Source organism: Saccoglossus kowalevskii, chromosome 16, assembly GCF_978046115.1.
Source record: "Saccoglossus kowalevskii chromosome 16, keSacKowa6.1, whole genome shotgun sequence".
Classification (NCBI taxonomy): domain Eukaryota; kingdom Metazoa; phylum Hemichordata; class Enteropneusta; family Harrimaniidae; genus Saccoglossus; species Saccoglossus kowalevskii.
Window position 1 is genome coordinate 15942225 of NC_140656.1, and position 18326 is coordinate 15960550.

General features: G+C 35.8%; 1 protein-coding gene across 1 annotated transcript; it reads left to right on the forward strand.

Annotated features, from left to right (window-relative positions):
* Nucleotides 1–786: 786 nt before the first annotated feature.
* On the forward strand, nucleotides 787–1770 carry LOC146733694 (uncharacterized). Its single transcript, XM_085490900.1, has one exon. The coding sequence runs from the start codon at nucleotides 787–789 to the stop codon at nucleotides 1768–1770; it is 984 nt and encodes a 327-aa protein (XP_085347026.1).
* Nucleotides 1771–18326: the final 16556 nt, after the last annotated feature.

An 18326-nucleotide genomic window follows, 5' to 3' on the forward strand; every position in this document is an offset into this window, starting at 1 on the left:
AATTTAGACCAAAAATGTAAAATGTTCACCCAACCTTCCCTGCAGGATCTGTGAATATCCCTTTAAGTCACTGGGACTAGTACATGTATATAGTACATGTACATTATAGGTACATCATACATGTATACATGTAGTATATTTTATTTTTAGCCTTTGATTAAATTGACAACAGTGTTAATATTGGTTTTGTATTTTCATTTTTCAGGAACAGCTAGTATGGTGCACAATTGCTGCGTTCCAGAATGTCCAAAAGCCGGTTACAGAATTCAGGATGGCCGAAAAGTTAGCTTCCACAAGATACCATCACGGAAACAGATACGTTTAAAATGGATTCATGCTATAAAACGCGACCCAGGCAAACATTTTACTATATCTAAATATACCAAAGTATGTTCTTTGCATTTTCACGAGGATGACTTCACTGTTGACCAGTTTACTATTAACCGCAAACTCAGACCTAATGCTGTGCCATCCGTCTTTGATTTTACTCCTAAAATTGGTAAAACAAGAAGACTACCTTCCAAGCGCTGTCTTAATTTTGAACAAAACAAAGAATATGAAGGTACAAGCAATGTTGAACAAGACGAAGAAACACCTGAAGATATCCTGTGCAAAGAAAATGAGGAACTAAAAACCCAAATGGAAAATATAAAAAAAGCATCATTAGAAGCTGAAAGAAATGTTGAGCATGTAAAGACACTTCAAAAAGAACTTTAAGAAGCAAAAGAAAGAGCCAAGAACAGTTTGAACTTTAGACTCAATACGTTTAAGAACGATGACTCATCAATGGAGTTTTACACCGGGTTCACATACAATGTATGTACTATCATCTACAATTTACTAGATCCTGGGCAAAATGGTGGAAACATAGAGTTGTATTCATGTAAAAGGACTGCTACAACAGCAAATGAACATGAGGACCATTCCTACTGTGATGGGCCACAACCACACAAAAAAGGACCAGCACCAGCTCTGGATTACCAGGAACAGTTCTTTTTAACTCTTGTGCGTTTAAGAACTGGTTTCTCAGAGCTCCATCTTGCACATTTGTTTGGCATCAGTACAACTACTGTTTCACGCTACATTTTAACATGGGTGAATTTAATGTTTCTTAAACTAGGAAGTCTAAATATGTGGCTTGATCGCAGGACCATAGATCAAACTATGCCTGAAAGCTTTAGGAAGAAGTTCCCAACCACCAGAGTGATTATAGACTGTACTGAAATAAAAACTGAAACACCGTCAACCCTAGTACTTAACAGCGAGTTCTTTTCCCAATACAAAAGTGCATGTACAGTGAAAGGACTGGTTGGCATCGCTCCATCAGGAGCTGTAACATTTGTCAGCAAATTGTACACCGGATCAGTATCTGACCGAAAGATCACAGAGGAAAGTGGAATTTTGGGTATGAACTTCAGTGACAATGATGTTGTCATGGCCGATAAAGGTTTCCTCATTGACGATTTGTTGTCGGAAAAAGTAGATGCAAAAAATGTGAGGCTCAACATTCCTCCATTTCTGGAACGAAAGGGACAATTTTCAGAGGAAGAAGTCTTGGCAACACAAGAAATTGCAGCCGAAAGGATCCATGTGGAGCGCGCAATAAATCGGATCAAGAACTTCCACATATTTGACACACCAATTCCTCTGAATATGACAGGTTCCATCAACCAGATTTGGTCAGTATGTGCAATCCTGACAAACTTTCAGAACCCACTTCTTTCAGATCATCCTGTGTGTGTCATTGACAATGTTAGCTCTGTAATATAAATTATGTTAGTACTGAATGGAAGGTGTTGGTACATGTACCGTCTATAAGGCTCTTGAAAATCGAGTTGCTATTTTTGATTACATTTCGTATTATACTTAACTCATTTTTTTTAATATTTGATATTTTGCGAAATTTGAATAATAAGAAAATGAGATTACTATTTAGACCTGTGTCATACAATTAAATCTGTTTTCATTTCAAATATCTTGAGAGAGCTTGTAACAAAAAGTGTCATTCATGTACCATATTCATTCCAATAACCGGCCCATGCCCTTATAAACGCCCACCCAAGTTTTTTTGTGAAACATGGTACATGATATTTGCACTCGATGGGTTCCAATCATGTATGTGAGGTAATAAACTCCAACAAAATAGTTTTTCATGGTATTTAGGGCAAGTTCTTGCTTTGAAGAGGGGGTTGTTTTTACTCGAAATTTATTCTTTCAGTTTCAAAAATAAGGGCCCATGCAAAATGACTTTGTTAAGGGCCCTGGGCGGTTATACGGTAAATGACAGTGGACTCATTTTTTAATTTTTCGTATTTCTCAAGATATAAATATTCAAAAAATGTTATTGAGTTAAGATATTATATTGCACTGGACATGTACATGTTTGATTAAGGTCAATATTGTTTCCAAACTTTACTTGGTAAAACAACATGAATCAAAGAAAGCTTAGAAAGAACTCCCATGTGCTGAGAGTATTGAAGACACATTAAAAATTAATTCAAAATTACTTGTACATGAGATATTGATAGAAAAGCTGAAAACTAATTATGTACATCAGGTAATTAATATGAACAGAACAAAAAATTATGAATTATTATGCTAATTAGAGAATTAATATGAACAAATTTTAACCCAAAATTAATCAGGCCTGTCTATTGTCCTAAAGCATTTATGTACCAAATTTTATTCAAATGTGATGATCAGAAATTGAGATATCAGTGTTGATTAATTATGTTAATTAGGAGATTAATAAGCATAAATATTTACCAAAAACTAATTGGGTTTCTGCATAGTTCTCTTTAAAAGTTTCATTAAAATCCAATTTGTGGTTCTTTATATATCAGTGGAACATTATGCAAATTAGGTAATTAATATCCAATTAAAACTAATTAGGTCTCTGCATAATCCTAGAAGATCTATGTAGCAAGTCTCATTGAAACATGATGATTACTACTTGATATATCAAAAGCTGAAAATTAATTAATTATGCAAATTAGATAATTAATATGTACTCATATTACCCTAAAAACTATCAGGTTTGTGCAGTGTCCTATGACATCTATGTACCAAGTGTCATTGAAATGTGATGATTACTACTTGAAATATCAAAAGCTGAAAATTAATTAATTATGCAAATTAGCTAATTAATATATACTGAAATTAGCCTAAAACTATCAGGTCTGTGCAGTGTCCTGTACCAAATTTCATTGAAATGTGATGATTACTACTTGAAATATCAATAGCTGAAAATTAATTATGCAAATTATGTAATTAATATGCATGGATTTTACCAAAACCTAAATAAATCTGCGCATTGGCCCAGAGCATCTATGCACCAAGTTACATCAAAAATCAATGTATGGTTCTTGAGATCGCACGCACGCACGCACGCGCGCGCGCGCGCACACTGCAAAGACTCCCTTTTTGTGCTTCGCACACAGGAGTCAAAAATAGGCAGAAATAACGAGTCCCAAGTGGTTTTGCGCGAGTCCAGGACCCCAAAAATCAGCCGAGTGCTACCCCTGATGCCTTGTGACCCTTCAGGCACATACATGTAACCCATCATTTGCATATTCAGTGTTTTATCAATTCACACAATTTTACCAAATTGTACCTGTATAAAGGCAAAGAAAATGTTGACAAAAAACAGTAGAACCGCACACATGTAGGCCCATAAAATAGCTGGTGGGAGAAAAAGATTTTCTGTAGACTAACAGCAATAAAAAACATTGTACAACCTCATCAGTTTACTCAGTGTGTTTTATTTTGTATAATTCATTTCATTGCAGAGCTCTCTTGATTATTTACTTATAATTATTGCAATGGAACATTTTATACAATAATAACTGCGTACCATCTTTTTTGTGGTCATTGAGTAAAATCAGCTCGGGATTGGTTTGGAGCCGAGGTATTTCATACAGAGGCACAAAACAAATCCCCTCAATTTTGCACAATGATCGCAAAACTGATGGTGTAAAGTTGTTTTTGTTTTTCACAACCCCTTTTTTTATTCCAGTGAAATAAGTTTCATCTTTCTAAAATGTGATGAATAACAATTTTTTCCATCATTGTTGTTCCCTCTGTAAATGTTGGAATGTCTCACAATGATTGCCTGCAGTTGCAAAGCAATTTTAATTGATTAGCCTGCATATACTAAAGCAAGTTTGTATATTAATCATCATATGGATATTTCCATTTTATTTCAGTAGAGGCATCAGTTATGGTGTTACAGTCAAAAAGTGTGAAAATAAAATCAATATTTGATCAATAACTACTTGTCATGAGTTACTGAATTTGTCTGAAGTTACTGAATTCCTTGCCCCTGCAATAAACATATCTTACCAAGTTACCAGTCACCAATGAGTTAACATTTACGAGAAAAAATTACATAAAAATAGTCACAAAATTGGTCAGGGAGGGATACTGTGTCAAGAACTGTCAGCATGTTTCTTGCATTACTATAGGCCTATAAACTCATTCACAAAGTAACATGCCACTTCTGATGATCTGATTTTTCAAAACCTACTCCATGTAGGTCACAGAAAGTTAAAATCAGAAATGCAAAACATCTGTTCTGAATAGTTTGACGCCAAATTTGTATGAACAAATCCAGAACCCATTTAATATGACTGGCAAGTTACTTTTCCCAAAGTAAGTTTATTTGTGACAATTTCAATTGATTTATTTTTGCTTACGGTATTTTAAAATTTTGTGTACCACTTTCATATAACTATGTGTACAGCAACAATACTGAAATAAACATTTCAACTTAACTTTTAACTCTACATTTGTCTGTGAGTAAAGTTTAATCTCAACCTGTTTTACAACTTGTTATAGGCAAAGTTAAAAGGACATTCACCGATTTTGACTCCCACTTTTAATGGCATGTATCAGTAGATACACCCAAGAAAACCTTCATTCTAAAATTTCAGTCAATTTTAACTTTGCATTGCCAAGTTATGTATTATGTGTATTACATATCTCCATTGGCTATAATGTTATCTTTTCTTTCAGGACCCCGAAAGAAACTCAAACATGTGTTTCTTTGGCACTTCTGAATTGTATATACAAGTCTGCTTTGGCAGTTCTTGTTTTTAATCAGTTTGCAACCATATAAGACCAAAAAGACAAAAATCTAAAATTTTCACCGACCCTCACTGCAGAATCTGTGAATGTCCCTTTAAGGTTCATGATATTCAATGCCCTTGGCCTATCAAATGCATTTTTGTGAGCTTTGACTACATCTTTAATCTTCATGTTTTCCAAGTAATGCTGGAAGAAAGTGTTTGAAAAAGAATTCTTCTAGACATTGTACCTTATCAAGCCAGAAAGACTGATCAAATCGTATACGCTCAACAGACATGCCTTTTTTGTGCATACCACAAAATCGCACCAATTTGCACCAGTTAAGGCCATCTGCCCTTGAACCTGTTCAAAGTATCCATTACCATGGTTGTTTTGTAACTTAGGAAACCCATTCACATTTTCCAGGTAAAATGTTGGAGAGTTGCAAGCTTCAAGAGGAGTTACATTTATGTACATGGTATGGGCAGGTGCTTTCATTTCAAGTAGGCCAAATGGATTTTCTTCAGTCATGTCGACAACTTTTTTGTCTGGTAATGCTGCTAGCCACAGATTATTTTCATTTATGACAAGTCCACTGTCAAAGACCTGTACGGGATGCCCGATGCTGTGCATGTAGGCAACATACTTGTCTGCTATGATTGGCTCCATTTTCAAACCATGATCAAACATCCTTTGCACAAAACTTGATGGTGCCTTGGGCTCAATTTTGTCTCTAATTATGTTGTCTATGGCCTTGCTGATTTTCTTGTCCATTGCCTGACAAACCTTCCTAAACATAGAAGCAGTTACTCTATGTTTACGCAATGTTTTTCACAACTCGCTCTTCGACTGATCTCGCGTTTTCTGCTCCAAGTCGAATGATTCACCATCTGTTAAAATCAGGCTTTCAAGCAGATCCTGGTATTTTTCTGCATCTACATCTGCAACATTAACACTGGATGATGCATACGAGGGAACTGGTCTCAGAGGGAAACATGGGTACAACAGTGGTTGGGGTAAGGGACCGCGGTGCGGTGGAATGTTTCCAACTGTGGGAATATCAATAGGATCTTCTTGGCGATACTGGTAAGATAGCAGTGAGCCCTTTTCAACTGCCCCAAACAATGTTGCAGTGTATATGGTTGACATAGTTGCTGGTCTTAACATGTAGGCAGCAGGAATTCGTGGATTTATTTCATGTAACTCTCTAGCTGACTGCTGGACTAAGTGAGGGTCATGCAGAAGGGAATCACGAGTGGCTCTATATAAAGTTGATTGAATGCCTTTAGTCTGTTTTGAAGTAGCTGATCCCTCTTGCAAACAAATTTTCTTTATCACTACATTGTCAATAGGTTCTGGGTTTATCTTCTTTCCACGAGGTTTGTGCCACCGTTGTAACATTGATGTACAGGTCACATCATCAGGTACTACAGTCAGCTTATTATCTGTAAATGTGCATAGAGTGTATAATAATGCCAATACATGATTACAATGGCCACCATCTCCAGCACTACATGTACAACCACCATGTAGAATTTGACTATTTCTCAAAGTGCATTTGACTACATGTGGACGTTCATTTTTGCGAAATGAACGGAAGCAACGAGAAATTATGAATACAGTGTTAGATTGATAAGTTAGAATGTTTGATAGATATCCTTCAATTGCAAATTTCAGTGCCTTTAATTTCACACTTGGTGCTGACAGATCTTGGCGTTGAAATGTACTTGTATTGTGCTGTGCAACATATTCATCAACCATCTTGGTAGTTACCCGGATGCTGTGTAAGCTTTTCCCCCAGCCTGTGCCAGCAGCTGGGTATGACAGTTTATGTGATGCCTTGGTACCCTTCTTGGGAATAGGTGGTTGAACGCCAGCAGCAATGGCATCTTTAACCCTGAAAAATGAAAAATAAATATTCCATTAATATGGTAATAAATGAAAACTTATTTTCTTACTTGTAAACTACCTGTTTCCTGTGCCATTTCTTAATTCTGGATTCACATGATTCAATTAAAAAGATTAATAAGTATCCATACACACTGCTTACTCATGGTGCACACACTGACCAATTATATCAGGTTTTAGATAAAATACACTTTAAGTAGCACACGTGCATTATTTTTGTACAATTGCACTCTAAACACCCTTATCCGTACAGCATTGCAGTGCGTATGGTAAACTTCTGCGTAATGTAGATGGGGTTTTCAAACAGATGTTTTTATTTGTTGCCGACAAATGCACTCAAGCCTTTACATTTTCACGCAGGTGAAAGCATCATTTTTTCCCCATTTTTTATGGGTTTATACTTGGGATAAAATAAAAGCTATTTGGTATTTTCTCTTTTTGGAAACATACATAATAATTATATTATTGTCATGTACGAATTAGATTAATAATTGCCTATTACTTGTCGCTCGAGAAATGAGAGAAAATAATGCAAGAATAATGTAAGAAAAATAATTTTATAATTTTATAACATGTAATACATGTTGCATGTAAAGGGTCATACGCCATTTTCTCATACATACAAAACGTACGTTACTTTTTGACCCCCTTCCCCCTCCAATTACGTTTTTCAGATTTTCCCACTCTTTAAAAATTTTTTTCATACACAAGTATACTTTGAGATAATTTTTACCCCCTCCCCCTTTTACGTTTGTACATAAAAAAAAATGGGGAACGACCCCTAAATTTATGTACACTACACCACACACAGTCCTTACTTTTGCACAAGTTGTAACTTCTTCCAAGAGTTATGATACGGTAAATTGTGAGACTTCAACCAGTCTTTCAATTCTGCAAGTTTCAACTTTTCTGGCTTGATTGGTTGCACTGAATTGCTTTGACTACTGTCAGTAATCTGTAGAAACAACAAAAGAACTGTGTCTTAATAGACAAATATAAAGAAGAAATGCTAGAGGAAAGACATTTGAAGTACATAATAGCCTGTCTGTGTACATACAATGCATAGTAACATAGCACCCTGTTTGTATATACCCCTACCCTAGCTAGCTATATACTCACATGTCAGTCCCATACACTGCGGACATACACCACATGTAGCTATGCATATTAGGGACTGACAGGAGTACCATAGACCGCAATGTAAAAATATTTTTGAAGCTTGAATACGAGGACATAAAATCTCAAAAAGCTTTACTAAACTGGACCTAGCATACCTCCAACATGTATATTGATATCAAGTTTGGTTGCTTTCCAAAAATGTTGAACAGAAAGTACTAAAATTTTACAATCATTTTCACTTCCAATTCCGATTTTTGCATGTACATGTAAACATTGGGGGTTTTTGATCAAAAAATGCGATCAAAAAAAGTCTATAGAAATTCCACCTATCAGATCTGCTACAGTTTGGGTTTGGCAATTGGATCTGAGAACTTACAGTGACATAATGTCTCAAATTTGCCAACATTGCGAGAAAATGTAACTGTCCACAAACGTGGACATTTTCTCCATTGAAAAACGTGATGGCGAATTTCCTATTCGGATAGGCTAAGCTAGCTATAGTATAATTAAGCTTAACCAAACTTTGTATGTTACATCATAAATCATGATTAAATATGTTATTTTCAAGACTCATTATATTGGAAATTTTTGTGACAACTACCTTCAGAATGTAAGCCATTTAATGAGAAAATTAATGTGATGTTATAATATTCAGATTCGTAACACACGTATGTATGTACACAGTGAAGAATTCTGCAACCTTCACTCCACACTAACTGTGGCCCGATTCTACACTTACACTAATATGTTAGAATTATATCATGTCTTACTAGGTCCATAATAGGAGGTTATTTACCTCCTGAAATAAGTGCGTTTGATTTATCTTGCATTACAACGTAAATATAGTAAATTAAAAGTCGCACTCACCAGCACTGCAGATGTAGTGGCGCTGTCAACATCCGCCATCTTGGATTTGAATACCCAACTTGAAGTGAGCCCTCTATCAGGCATCCATACCTCAAAAAGGCCTATTGAAAGATAGGGCTAAAGAGCCTAAGATAACATTTCAGTAACAATGACTAAGTAAAATAATAAAGCAGTAATTTGGCCATAACAGAACTGTATCAAGAATGTATTTTGTGTACATAATAAACTATCGTTTCACGTAATTCATATGTGGCGTCGTATGTGTAAGAATGGCCGGTGTGCAATATGCATATAATTCTATTTTTGAGCTGTTCCAATGCCAACTGATGGTTAGGTTCCCATCAGTCTAAATTATCCCTGTGTTACACGAATTATGTAATTTTATACTGGTTAAGAACCCGTACATGAGGTGGTAAAATAATGCATATTAGCATATTATAATTTGCACAATTAAATTCAGTGTCAAGATATGTTTCAGGATGATATATACAAATCCAAAAGGTAAAATAGTTTAATGTGAACTACCATATATTCTATAACCAGGAGGTTTATTTCTGGATGTATCTTTCCAACTTTATGGTGGCACTAAATATAGTAGTGAGTAATTATTTAACTTGCATATCGACTAGGGACCATATTGGATATCGGGTCCACTTTTTTTTATCCAACATGGAAACAAGTACACTGTTTTTTTTTCCTAAAACTATAGTGTGTGTGTGTGTGTGTGAATGGTAGAGAAGGCAGTTCCTCCAGGAACTTCCTTCAAGCATCGGCTGCAATTGCTTAAGCGACCAAATAGGTTTTGGTCACCAGTTATTGTTATCATTTTCTCCTCAGCTGTCTTTCTGCTTTGCGATTGTTGCAAATATCTTAACCCTCAACTGTGGTATTGGATCACCGAATTTCGGTTATGTTAATCCTAAATTCTGTTTTTTAAAGAATATATTATTTACGAGTGATGACAATTTTTTGTTGCATTCCCACTCCAGTAGCAAAGTTGATTAAAGGCAATATATTACCATTAGATTCATTCATGCTAAAAGGTTATTAGGATTTTATAATCGACCAAGTTGTGAAGACTGATGTCAGCATTTGAACAATTGCTTCACCAAAATGTACTTTTTTCAGACATTTAGTCGCTCTCTAATGTAGCCTTGAACAGTGATCCCCCACCCTCTTCAGAATTACAAGCCCACCATGTCATATACGTTTCCATCATCAATCCTCAAAGTGTTGTAAAAGCTTTAGAATAAAATGCTTTCTTTGAAATTTGTATTGGCCAAGGTTGCATTACAAATTTTGAGATATGAGTTGGGACATGTATGCAATATATGTATGAATTATTACAGTTAATTATGTATGTTGAGTTCGTTCTGGTAGATGGCAGTATTTTGTTAAAGCATCAAGAATGACCAAAAAGAACAAGGCGTCAATTTGTTCTGTGTAACAATAATTGAAATGGTTGTCTAATGAAAAACAAATAACTTATAAATATAAAATAATTATTCCTAATATACCACTGAAAATTATTGATGTGTACTTCAGTGTTACTGGCGCTGAAATTAAATGGCGAGATTCAACAAATAATTAGTATAATGAAATATTTGCCATTTAATGTAAAAACTTGATACATAATCATATATGCAAATATTATGCAGCAATTGACACCACTAACGCCCTAATGATACTTAAAATTCCAATACAAAACTGTTTACATGCATACATTTATATTGAAATACACATTTAAATATGTCAGATTTTCAGATTCAATTGTCTAATACTGGAACGTCACCAAATGTGAATGAATTGTTCATTGGCTCTCAACAACCTGTACATGCGATACACCAAGTACTGTAGTGTCATCTTTTATTGGGTGAAGGACCGCGAAAATTGTCTTGGTGTTTTTATGTGGACCGCCACAATCGAGGGTTATTTTTGCCCTATCTGTTGCCAGTGATGATATTGCGCGTGAACTTTGAGAAACTTTAAACGATATGCCGGCTCACGCCATGGAGATTTAGGTCTGAGATCGACAGGTAGTCAGTGACTGTTCAACGTCTTCAGCGCAGACTTGGACACATGACTTTGTGTGTGTGGACAGCAATGACCAAGACTGGTGTCCTAGTCCGAAGCAGCGTTCCGACTTGTCTAAAATTGGTCTTGGGAATGCAAAATATCAATTGGCAGTACGTCTGCTCAAGTGCATGAGCAACTTCAGGACGAATTCCCAAAACTGAGTGAAGGTGGTGGTTATGAGATTTGTCGCACATTTCACGCGAGCACCTAACCCTAACCTTGTTACTTGTCCTCTCGCATCTGTTCCCTGTGAGCGTGGTTTTTCGTTACAAAATAGGCATCATAATGCTGCCACGAGTAGAAGAACTACTGACAGTGTTGAAGATAGAATGATAATTGAGTATGCATCCAAGCAACCAGGATACAATCAGGATGAGGTTGTCAGATTAGCAGCTATAAAATTTCATGAAGACCGTGTGTAAACTTGTCTAAAAATGAGAATTGCAAAATAAATTCTGTGAAATCTTGTGTATAATCTTTATTCTGTGCTACAACAACCACTCCCAATGCAGATGAATAATACTGGCCCTGGCCCTCCTAGAAATACCCCCAATTTTTTATGTAGAGGGTACAGGTGTATCCCCAAAATGTGTTATACCTCCAGTTTTCTGTATAGAGGGTACATATACCCTCAGTTAAAAAAGACAGTAGGAATGCTGTCAATGAGTTCAGCATCAAAGTACCCACTGATGATATTAATGAGAGTTAAGCTGCTATTGTAGGACAAGCAGACGCCCAGTGGCTGCAGTCGATCAAAAACCCATTCAGTAACAGAAAATAATACACTAATAAAGGGGTACGTATGACAAACTTCTTCATTTAGGGGCATGGGGATCAATCTTATTGTCTTTTTTGTTTCATGTTCTGACGTCTTGAAAACCAGACTTTCATTTAGTTGGTGAGGTGTGGTGGGGGGATTAAATAAAAGTGTTTCATAGAACTGTGTACACGTTATCCATGGTTCCTATATATTGTGACTAATTAATGATAATGTTAAGATACCATAAAATCGTCCAAGTATGAACCAACCTCAACTGAGAATTACTCAAAACGTTTACTCCAATGTCATCAAAATGGTAGTTAGGAACACATAAATTAAATTATAACAAGGTGGCTTTTATTTGAAGGATTTTATGGTAAACGCATTCAACAAGAGTGGTCTACACAGATGGAAGGTTGCATAGAGTAGTCAAGTGAAGCTACTGTATGTACAATATCTATCTCATGCTAAAGATCACCTTAAAAACCATTATCACTGCTAAAACTATCCATTGATGAAGCAATTAAGCTATATATGTGTAAGCAAGGATAAAAGCACTACATGCACACGCAAGCATTATAGTCTGTGACCTCATTATAACAAACTTCCTGATAACAAATAAATGACTCCCAGAATGTGCCCTCATGTTATAATGAATATTTTGTGATATAACAAATTTTGTCCACGTCTCTGAGTTCTTTATAATAAGGTTACAGTATAGTATGTGCCGACTACAATACATTTCCAGCTAAATCCCCTATACCAGACTTTCAGAGCTGAAGGTAACATCATATCATACTTATTTGACACACTGTAGTATATATTTTTCTTCTGTCCACCTGGAATTTAAGCATGTTATAAACACAGTTAAGACATCATATAATGAAAAGCGGTCTACAAATTATTTATCCAAACTTTTGAATTTGATTTGTCTAGATATAAGTAGAATTATACAAATATGATTCTATGCTCTCTTTGTATGTTCAGCAGCACATGTGACAAGATGTATATGCATTCTACAAATTGTAGTAAACCTGAAAGTCAAATAATGGAGTACTATCACATGACAATAATCAAAGTGAAAATATATAGACGCACCTTCTGGTCACAAATGTTATCGTGAAGTACAAGAGATAGTATGCGCTGTACCCTGCTCAGCTGGTGATTGGCCTGCTGCATTAGGATAGCATAAACCATCCCAAGTTTTGGTACAATACCCTGTAGTACTTCCAGTTGGTTTTGAACCCCTTCCTTCAAACACACCCCTAATGTCAGCTGCATCAATTCAGGAAACGTGCTGAAGGCTTCCTCCAAAACATCCACCCATTCAAAGTTCACCAGGTCATCATAGTCCTTTCTCATTAAGTAACTCACAAATTCAAATTTTCTACTCCCCATGTTCCTTTTGGAAATGGCTTCTTGTTGCATAGTGACACGAGTGAACAGTTCTCTCAAAGCTGGTGAACTGGCAACAACATCTGCAAACATATCAGTACTGCACATTATTGCACTTCTTTCAATTTGCTTCCACTCATCTTCTGTAATCTTGTTTTCCCTTAAAAGACTCATAGTCGAGAATTCTGTTTTTGAAAGTTGACCCAGTCAAGTAAGCAGCTGCTTTCCCATGTGATCTGCTCACACTTCCATGGTAATCATGATCTGAAATGATTTGGAATGCTGAAAGGGTGGTCTTCTGTTTCTTGGATTCAACATTCTTATTGGCTTTAATTTTGGAATACATATGGTCAAGATGAACAGTGTTCTTTTCTTTTCTTGGTATGGTTAACATTGATGTTGTTGGTACAGGTATTTCTGACGATGAATTGTTAATTACAGAGAAGTCACTTGGCTTGGGAGCAATATTAACCAATTTTATACTTGAAGTGTGAGTAGAATATTATTTTTTTGGCATGGTTAACATTGATGTTGTTGGTACAGGTATTTTTGATGGTGAATTGTTAATTACAGAGATGTCACTTGGCTTGGGAGCAAATTTCAAACAAATTTCATATTTGAAGTGTGGGTAGAGTTTTCTTTTCTTGGTATGGCTGATGTTGTTGGCACACACATAACAGGTATTTCTGAACATGGTGATGCAGTATAAATGTCATTTCCAATTTGTTCACAATCACTGAACAGCTTAGTGAATTTTTTGGTGGGTCTTGTACATGTTGTATTGCACTGTGGTGATATTGTTGTTGGTAAACTATGCAACCTTTTTGCAAGTTTTTACGCACTTTGTTTGCATAAACATGCAAAGTTTTCAACCTTCTCATTTAGTCTCAATAATTTAGCTTGGCATAGTCGACAAATATAGCCATACATATACTGAACCCTTCCAAACTTTTCCAACAGTTTGGGAATATTCTTGTTGAATGCTGCAGCATTACTGAGGTTGTACATTTCAGATTTATTTTTAGCCTGCTTTGTACACACAACACGTGCATCGATTTTGGCTTTGCGTGGTGTAAAGTAATACAGTTGTGACATACTGGTTTCTTATCTGTGATTGGCCGTAAAAGCAATTGTCCTTAATATGAATACATAATTGAGCATACATAAACATACATGATATATCATCAGCAGGCAAGCTAATCACCCCCCCTCCAATTTCACCCATGGAAATGTGAGAGGTCCAAACACCCAAAACCTCCAGAAATTGCACAAAAACAGTACAAACACAAAGCCTAAATCACAGCATAATTGTCAAGTACACACTACACTGTAACAACTCCGTCTGTTGTACTACAACTAACAACGGTGCACGACTTATTTGGAAATTAGTTCTCTATAAATGTTACACATACACACTCCGCACAGTTCGATACGCGTTACTTATCATCACTGCACAAAGCAGCTTTGCATAGAACTCATTTGCATATTCGAATGTGTTCGAACTACAAGACCCCGTCGGTTAACACAGTTACGCTTAAGCCATCATGTTACTTCAATCACTTTAATAAAACGTTTTACGTCCTTAATCTGAAAGAACTGTTCGGTAAATTACATTAAAACATACATGTTTTACGCTTGGAAAGTGCAGTCCATTCAAAGTTATCAAGACATTAGATTATACAATAAATTACTAACTTTATAAGTGTATTAGAACCTGAGTATTCTATAGCTGTTAGACGCGGAGAATCGAATCCGTTGCTTTTGTTTCTTTATATTTCTTTGTCTGGCAATCGACAGGGCGATCAGTTTGATGAACCGAGTAACACCTTAGTAACAGTTATTTCGCGATGAAATTAATTTGTTTTGTAAATTATAACTATTTCACCCTTGACAGTGCATTTACGGAAAAATCGATATCAGCTATCGATAACATTTTTTAAAACTTGTTTTCCAGTAGGAATAAATCAACACGAGAGCCCTCTCATACCAAAAAATACGCAAATGACACGCGGAGTAAAAGTCTTGTGGTGTTTCACCACAACATGGCGATGTATGGTGGCAGAGATACTTTCGGTGATCTAATCGCAAGGATCTCTGGGAAGGAGAATGGAGCTAGAGGTCTGCATTGACGCTACAGGTCGGCGTTCTTTCAACACCGATCTGACGCATATCGCGCAAGGTGTGCCGGGAGATTGTTCGAAATTTCGAATGTTTTGAAGTCAATCGTTGGCCGGCACGTACTTTATGGATATATCAAATCGTTTCGGGAGCCTGTTTACTAAATAATGATAAATGAAACTTAGAAATACTGTAAGGACAAACTAGCACAACAATTGCGCGAATTTGCAATTAGTTTTGCTGCTAGTGTCTGGTTCGAAAGGCGCGTGATTTTATTGCGTTCAAGGACGTTCTATTTTTGAATTAGTTGAAACCGGAAATTACGCGAGTACTTCCGAACTTCACACACAAATTTGATTATCGTTATTATGTGTTAGTTTCTGTTTCAAAGATTGAATTATTTATAACATTAATATTTCACTCACTAAACAGTATTTCACTAAAATTTGTTATTAAAAAGCAACTTAAATTGTAAAAAGAAGTATCAAGTTCCGTGTATAAACACTAGTGTAAAGAGGCAGCGGAGCGCTATTTTAGCCAAAATCGGCTGGTAAGGCGTCATATGACACAGGTTTGTGCATTCTCCTTCCCAGAGTACCTTGCGGTTAGATCACCGAAAGTATATATATTCGTAATAGAATTCTGCCTGGGAGATTGAGGTTTGTGCTGGGACAGCGCCATGGTACAGCTAGAATTGTGTACAAATATAAGGTACATTTAGACATAGTTATTCAAAGTAAATGTATTGTATTGTCATTATTCAAATAAATCGTCAACATTTAAAAATTGTCATTAATTCTGGCTTATCTTACACTTTTGGTGTACTGGTGACGTCGTATGTCTCTGCTACGTCGTTCATTCTAGCTAAGGGGTCCTACGTACTTCTATGCGCGGCAAATTTGTTTAGTTGTCTGCCTGCTGCCTTGTTGTCTGCCCGTCTGCTTGCGCATATTTATTTATGTAATTATTGTTTTTAGTTATTTTTTTAACATCGCCCCTAGCACAAATAAATTGGTCACTTGGTGCACTTTAAAAGCAAGCTGCGTCACTGTCTTCCTGTCGAATCGATTTTACTGGTGAAGCTCTCGCTGCTGTTATAAACATACACGATTGTCATTTTTATTGCCGTTGGGTTATTTCGATTGTAATTGCCATATTTTTTATATTAATATCATTAAAAAATCATCAGTTTTTGGTTGTTCATGTGTAGATTTGCAATTTGCACATTTTCTAATGTTGGACATTTATAGGTTTAGTAAGTGTTGAGGTTTTGAATTTTAGTGAATGTGAACTTTCTAAACTATTGAAAATATGCACAGATTTTAACCTAAAACTGATCAGGTCAATGCATTGTCCAGAAAAACCTACTGTATGTACCAACTTTTGTTGAAATCTAACCAGTGGTTCAGACAAACATTGTGTGCAATACTGCAAATAAATTAAACATCAATTCATTTAGTAAATGTTAAAATGTACAAATATCTCACCTTATAATGCAGGCAGTACACATGTGGTTATTGATGAGAGATGTGGTGGTTTGTCAGGCCAGTGTAACACTGCTAAAAGAAACTTGGTGATGGAAGCCATGTATAAAATGAGGAACTGTTTAACTGTAAATGAATATAGTGAATAGCTGATTCTGGTCATAGATAATACATGAAAATTCTGTAATTGAGCAAGCCAAGTTGTAATAGCCCTGTGCAAAAATGGAGGATTGATATTAGTTGAAGCATCTTGATTGACAATGTTATACTAAAATATTACACAATTGGCTACCTATATCTTCCTGGCACAATTCCATTTAATATTTTGTATGATTATATATTTATGCGAAAAATTTTCATTTATTAATATTTTATAATTAATTGTATTTATAACAAAAGGAACAATTTCATGAGACATCCAAGGTTGTTACATAGGAAATTGACAAAGTAAGAATTACTTGTATCTCTAACTACTTGCGTGACCACTGGATTTCAGTTGCCATAATGTGGTGTCAATTTGGACGTAAAATGTTTCATGGAGGACATAATACCAATAATATTGCAGAAAGGTAATGGATAACTTTAAAACATAAATGTAATGCCTAGTGATTCCTTCCTTCAACGAGTGGACAGAGCAAATATTATTTCAGATAAAGCTCAGTAAAAAAATTGTGTATCTATAAAAATGGCTCCTTCTCATGGCTACAAGAAATCAAACAATTATCTGAATGTCACAAGGTAAATTATACGGTGAAGGAATAAATATTTGTTGACCAAGTGTATAAATTATCTCAAAGGGAGCGCAAGAAGTTACGGGTGCTCATTACCCCTCTAGTTCTCACAACGTAGAAATAACAATGCAACGTCAGAGGCTACTTAGCTTTTGCAGTTGACTCAGTTCCATGCACACGATTTAATTCTTGATGTTGGTTTGACAATCTCCTAGGGATTTTGTCTTGGTGACGGTTTGACAAACAAGTTGCAGCACACCTATGGAGACTCGGCGACTTCACCATGTAAAATACTATAGTTGTTGGAAGCACATGTAGTTGACCACGGGGTTTCCAACCCAAAGTATCAGGAACTGGCAACAAACTTCTCAAGATGTTGACTGTGACAGGCAGCAGGGAGAAGTGATCCCTTTGTTTCACGCCATGTGACAAGTTAATTTATTCAGGAAGGTTTCATTTTCGGATGGGTTAGTCACACCCATTAAAGTGTCAAATACAGCGCCATCTCTGGCCAAACTAATTAAACCTAATTAAAACTAAAAATATACACTCCAACAATTAAAGTTAAGTTACTGAGAAATGACCCTGTGACACTGAACATTAGTAAACTTGTAAATCACTATAAAATATCAATCAAATTAGATTTTGGTGGGACTAGCACATCTGATTTTCGAGATTGAAAATTCGGCTACAATAGCTAAAAAAAAGATCTGATGGTATAAATAATTTTCCTGTTTTATACTGTTTAGCATCGTTTATACAATTAATGTTATATTACTACTCTGTAAATAACCTGGAGATTTA

What these genes read in the sequence shown, in the direction of transcription:
- LOC146733694 (XM_085490900.1), top strand. Translation starts at nt 787, where the DNA reads ATGGAGTTTTACACCGGGTTCACATACAATGTATGTACTATCATCTAC.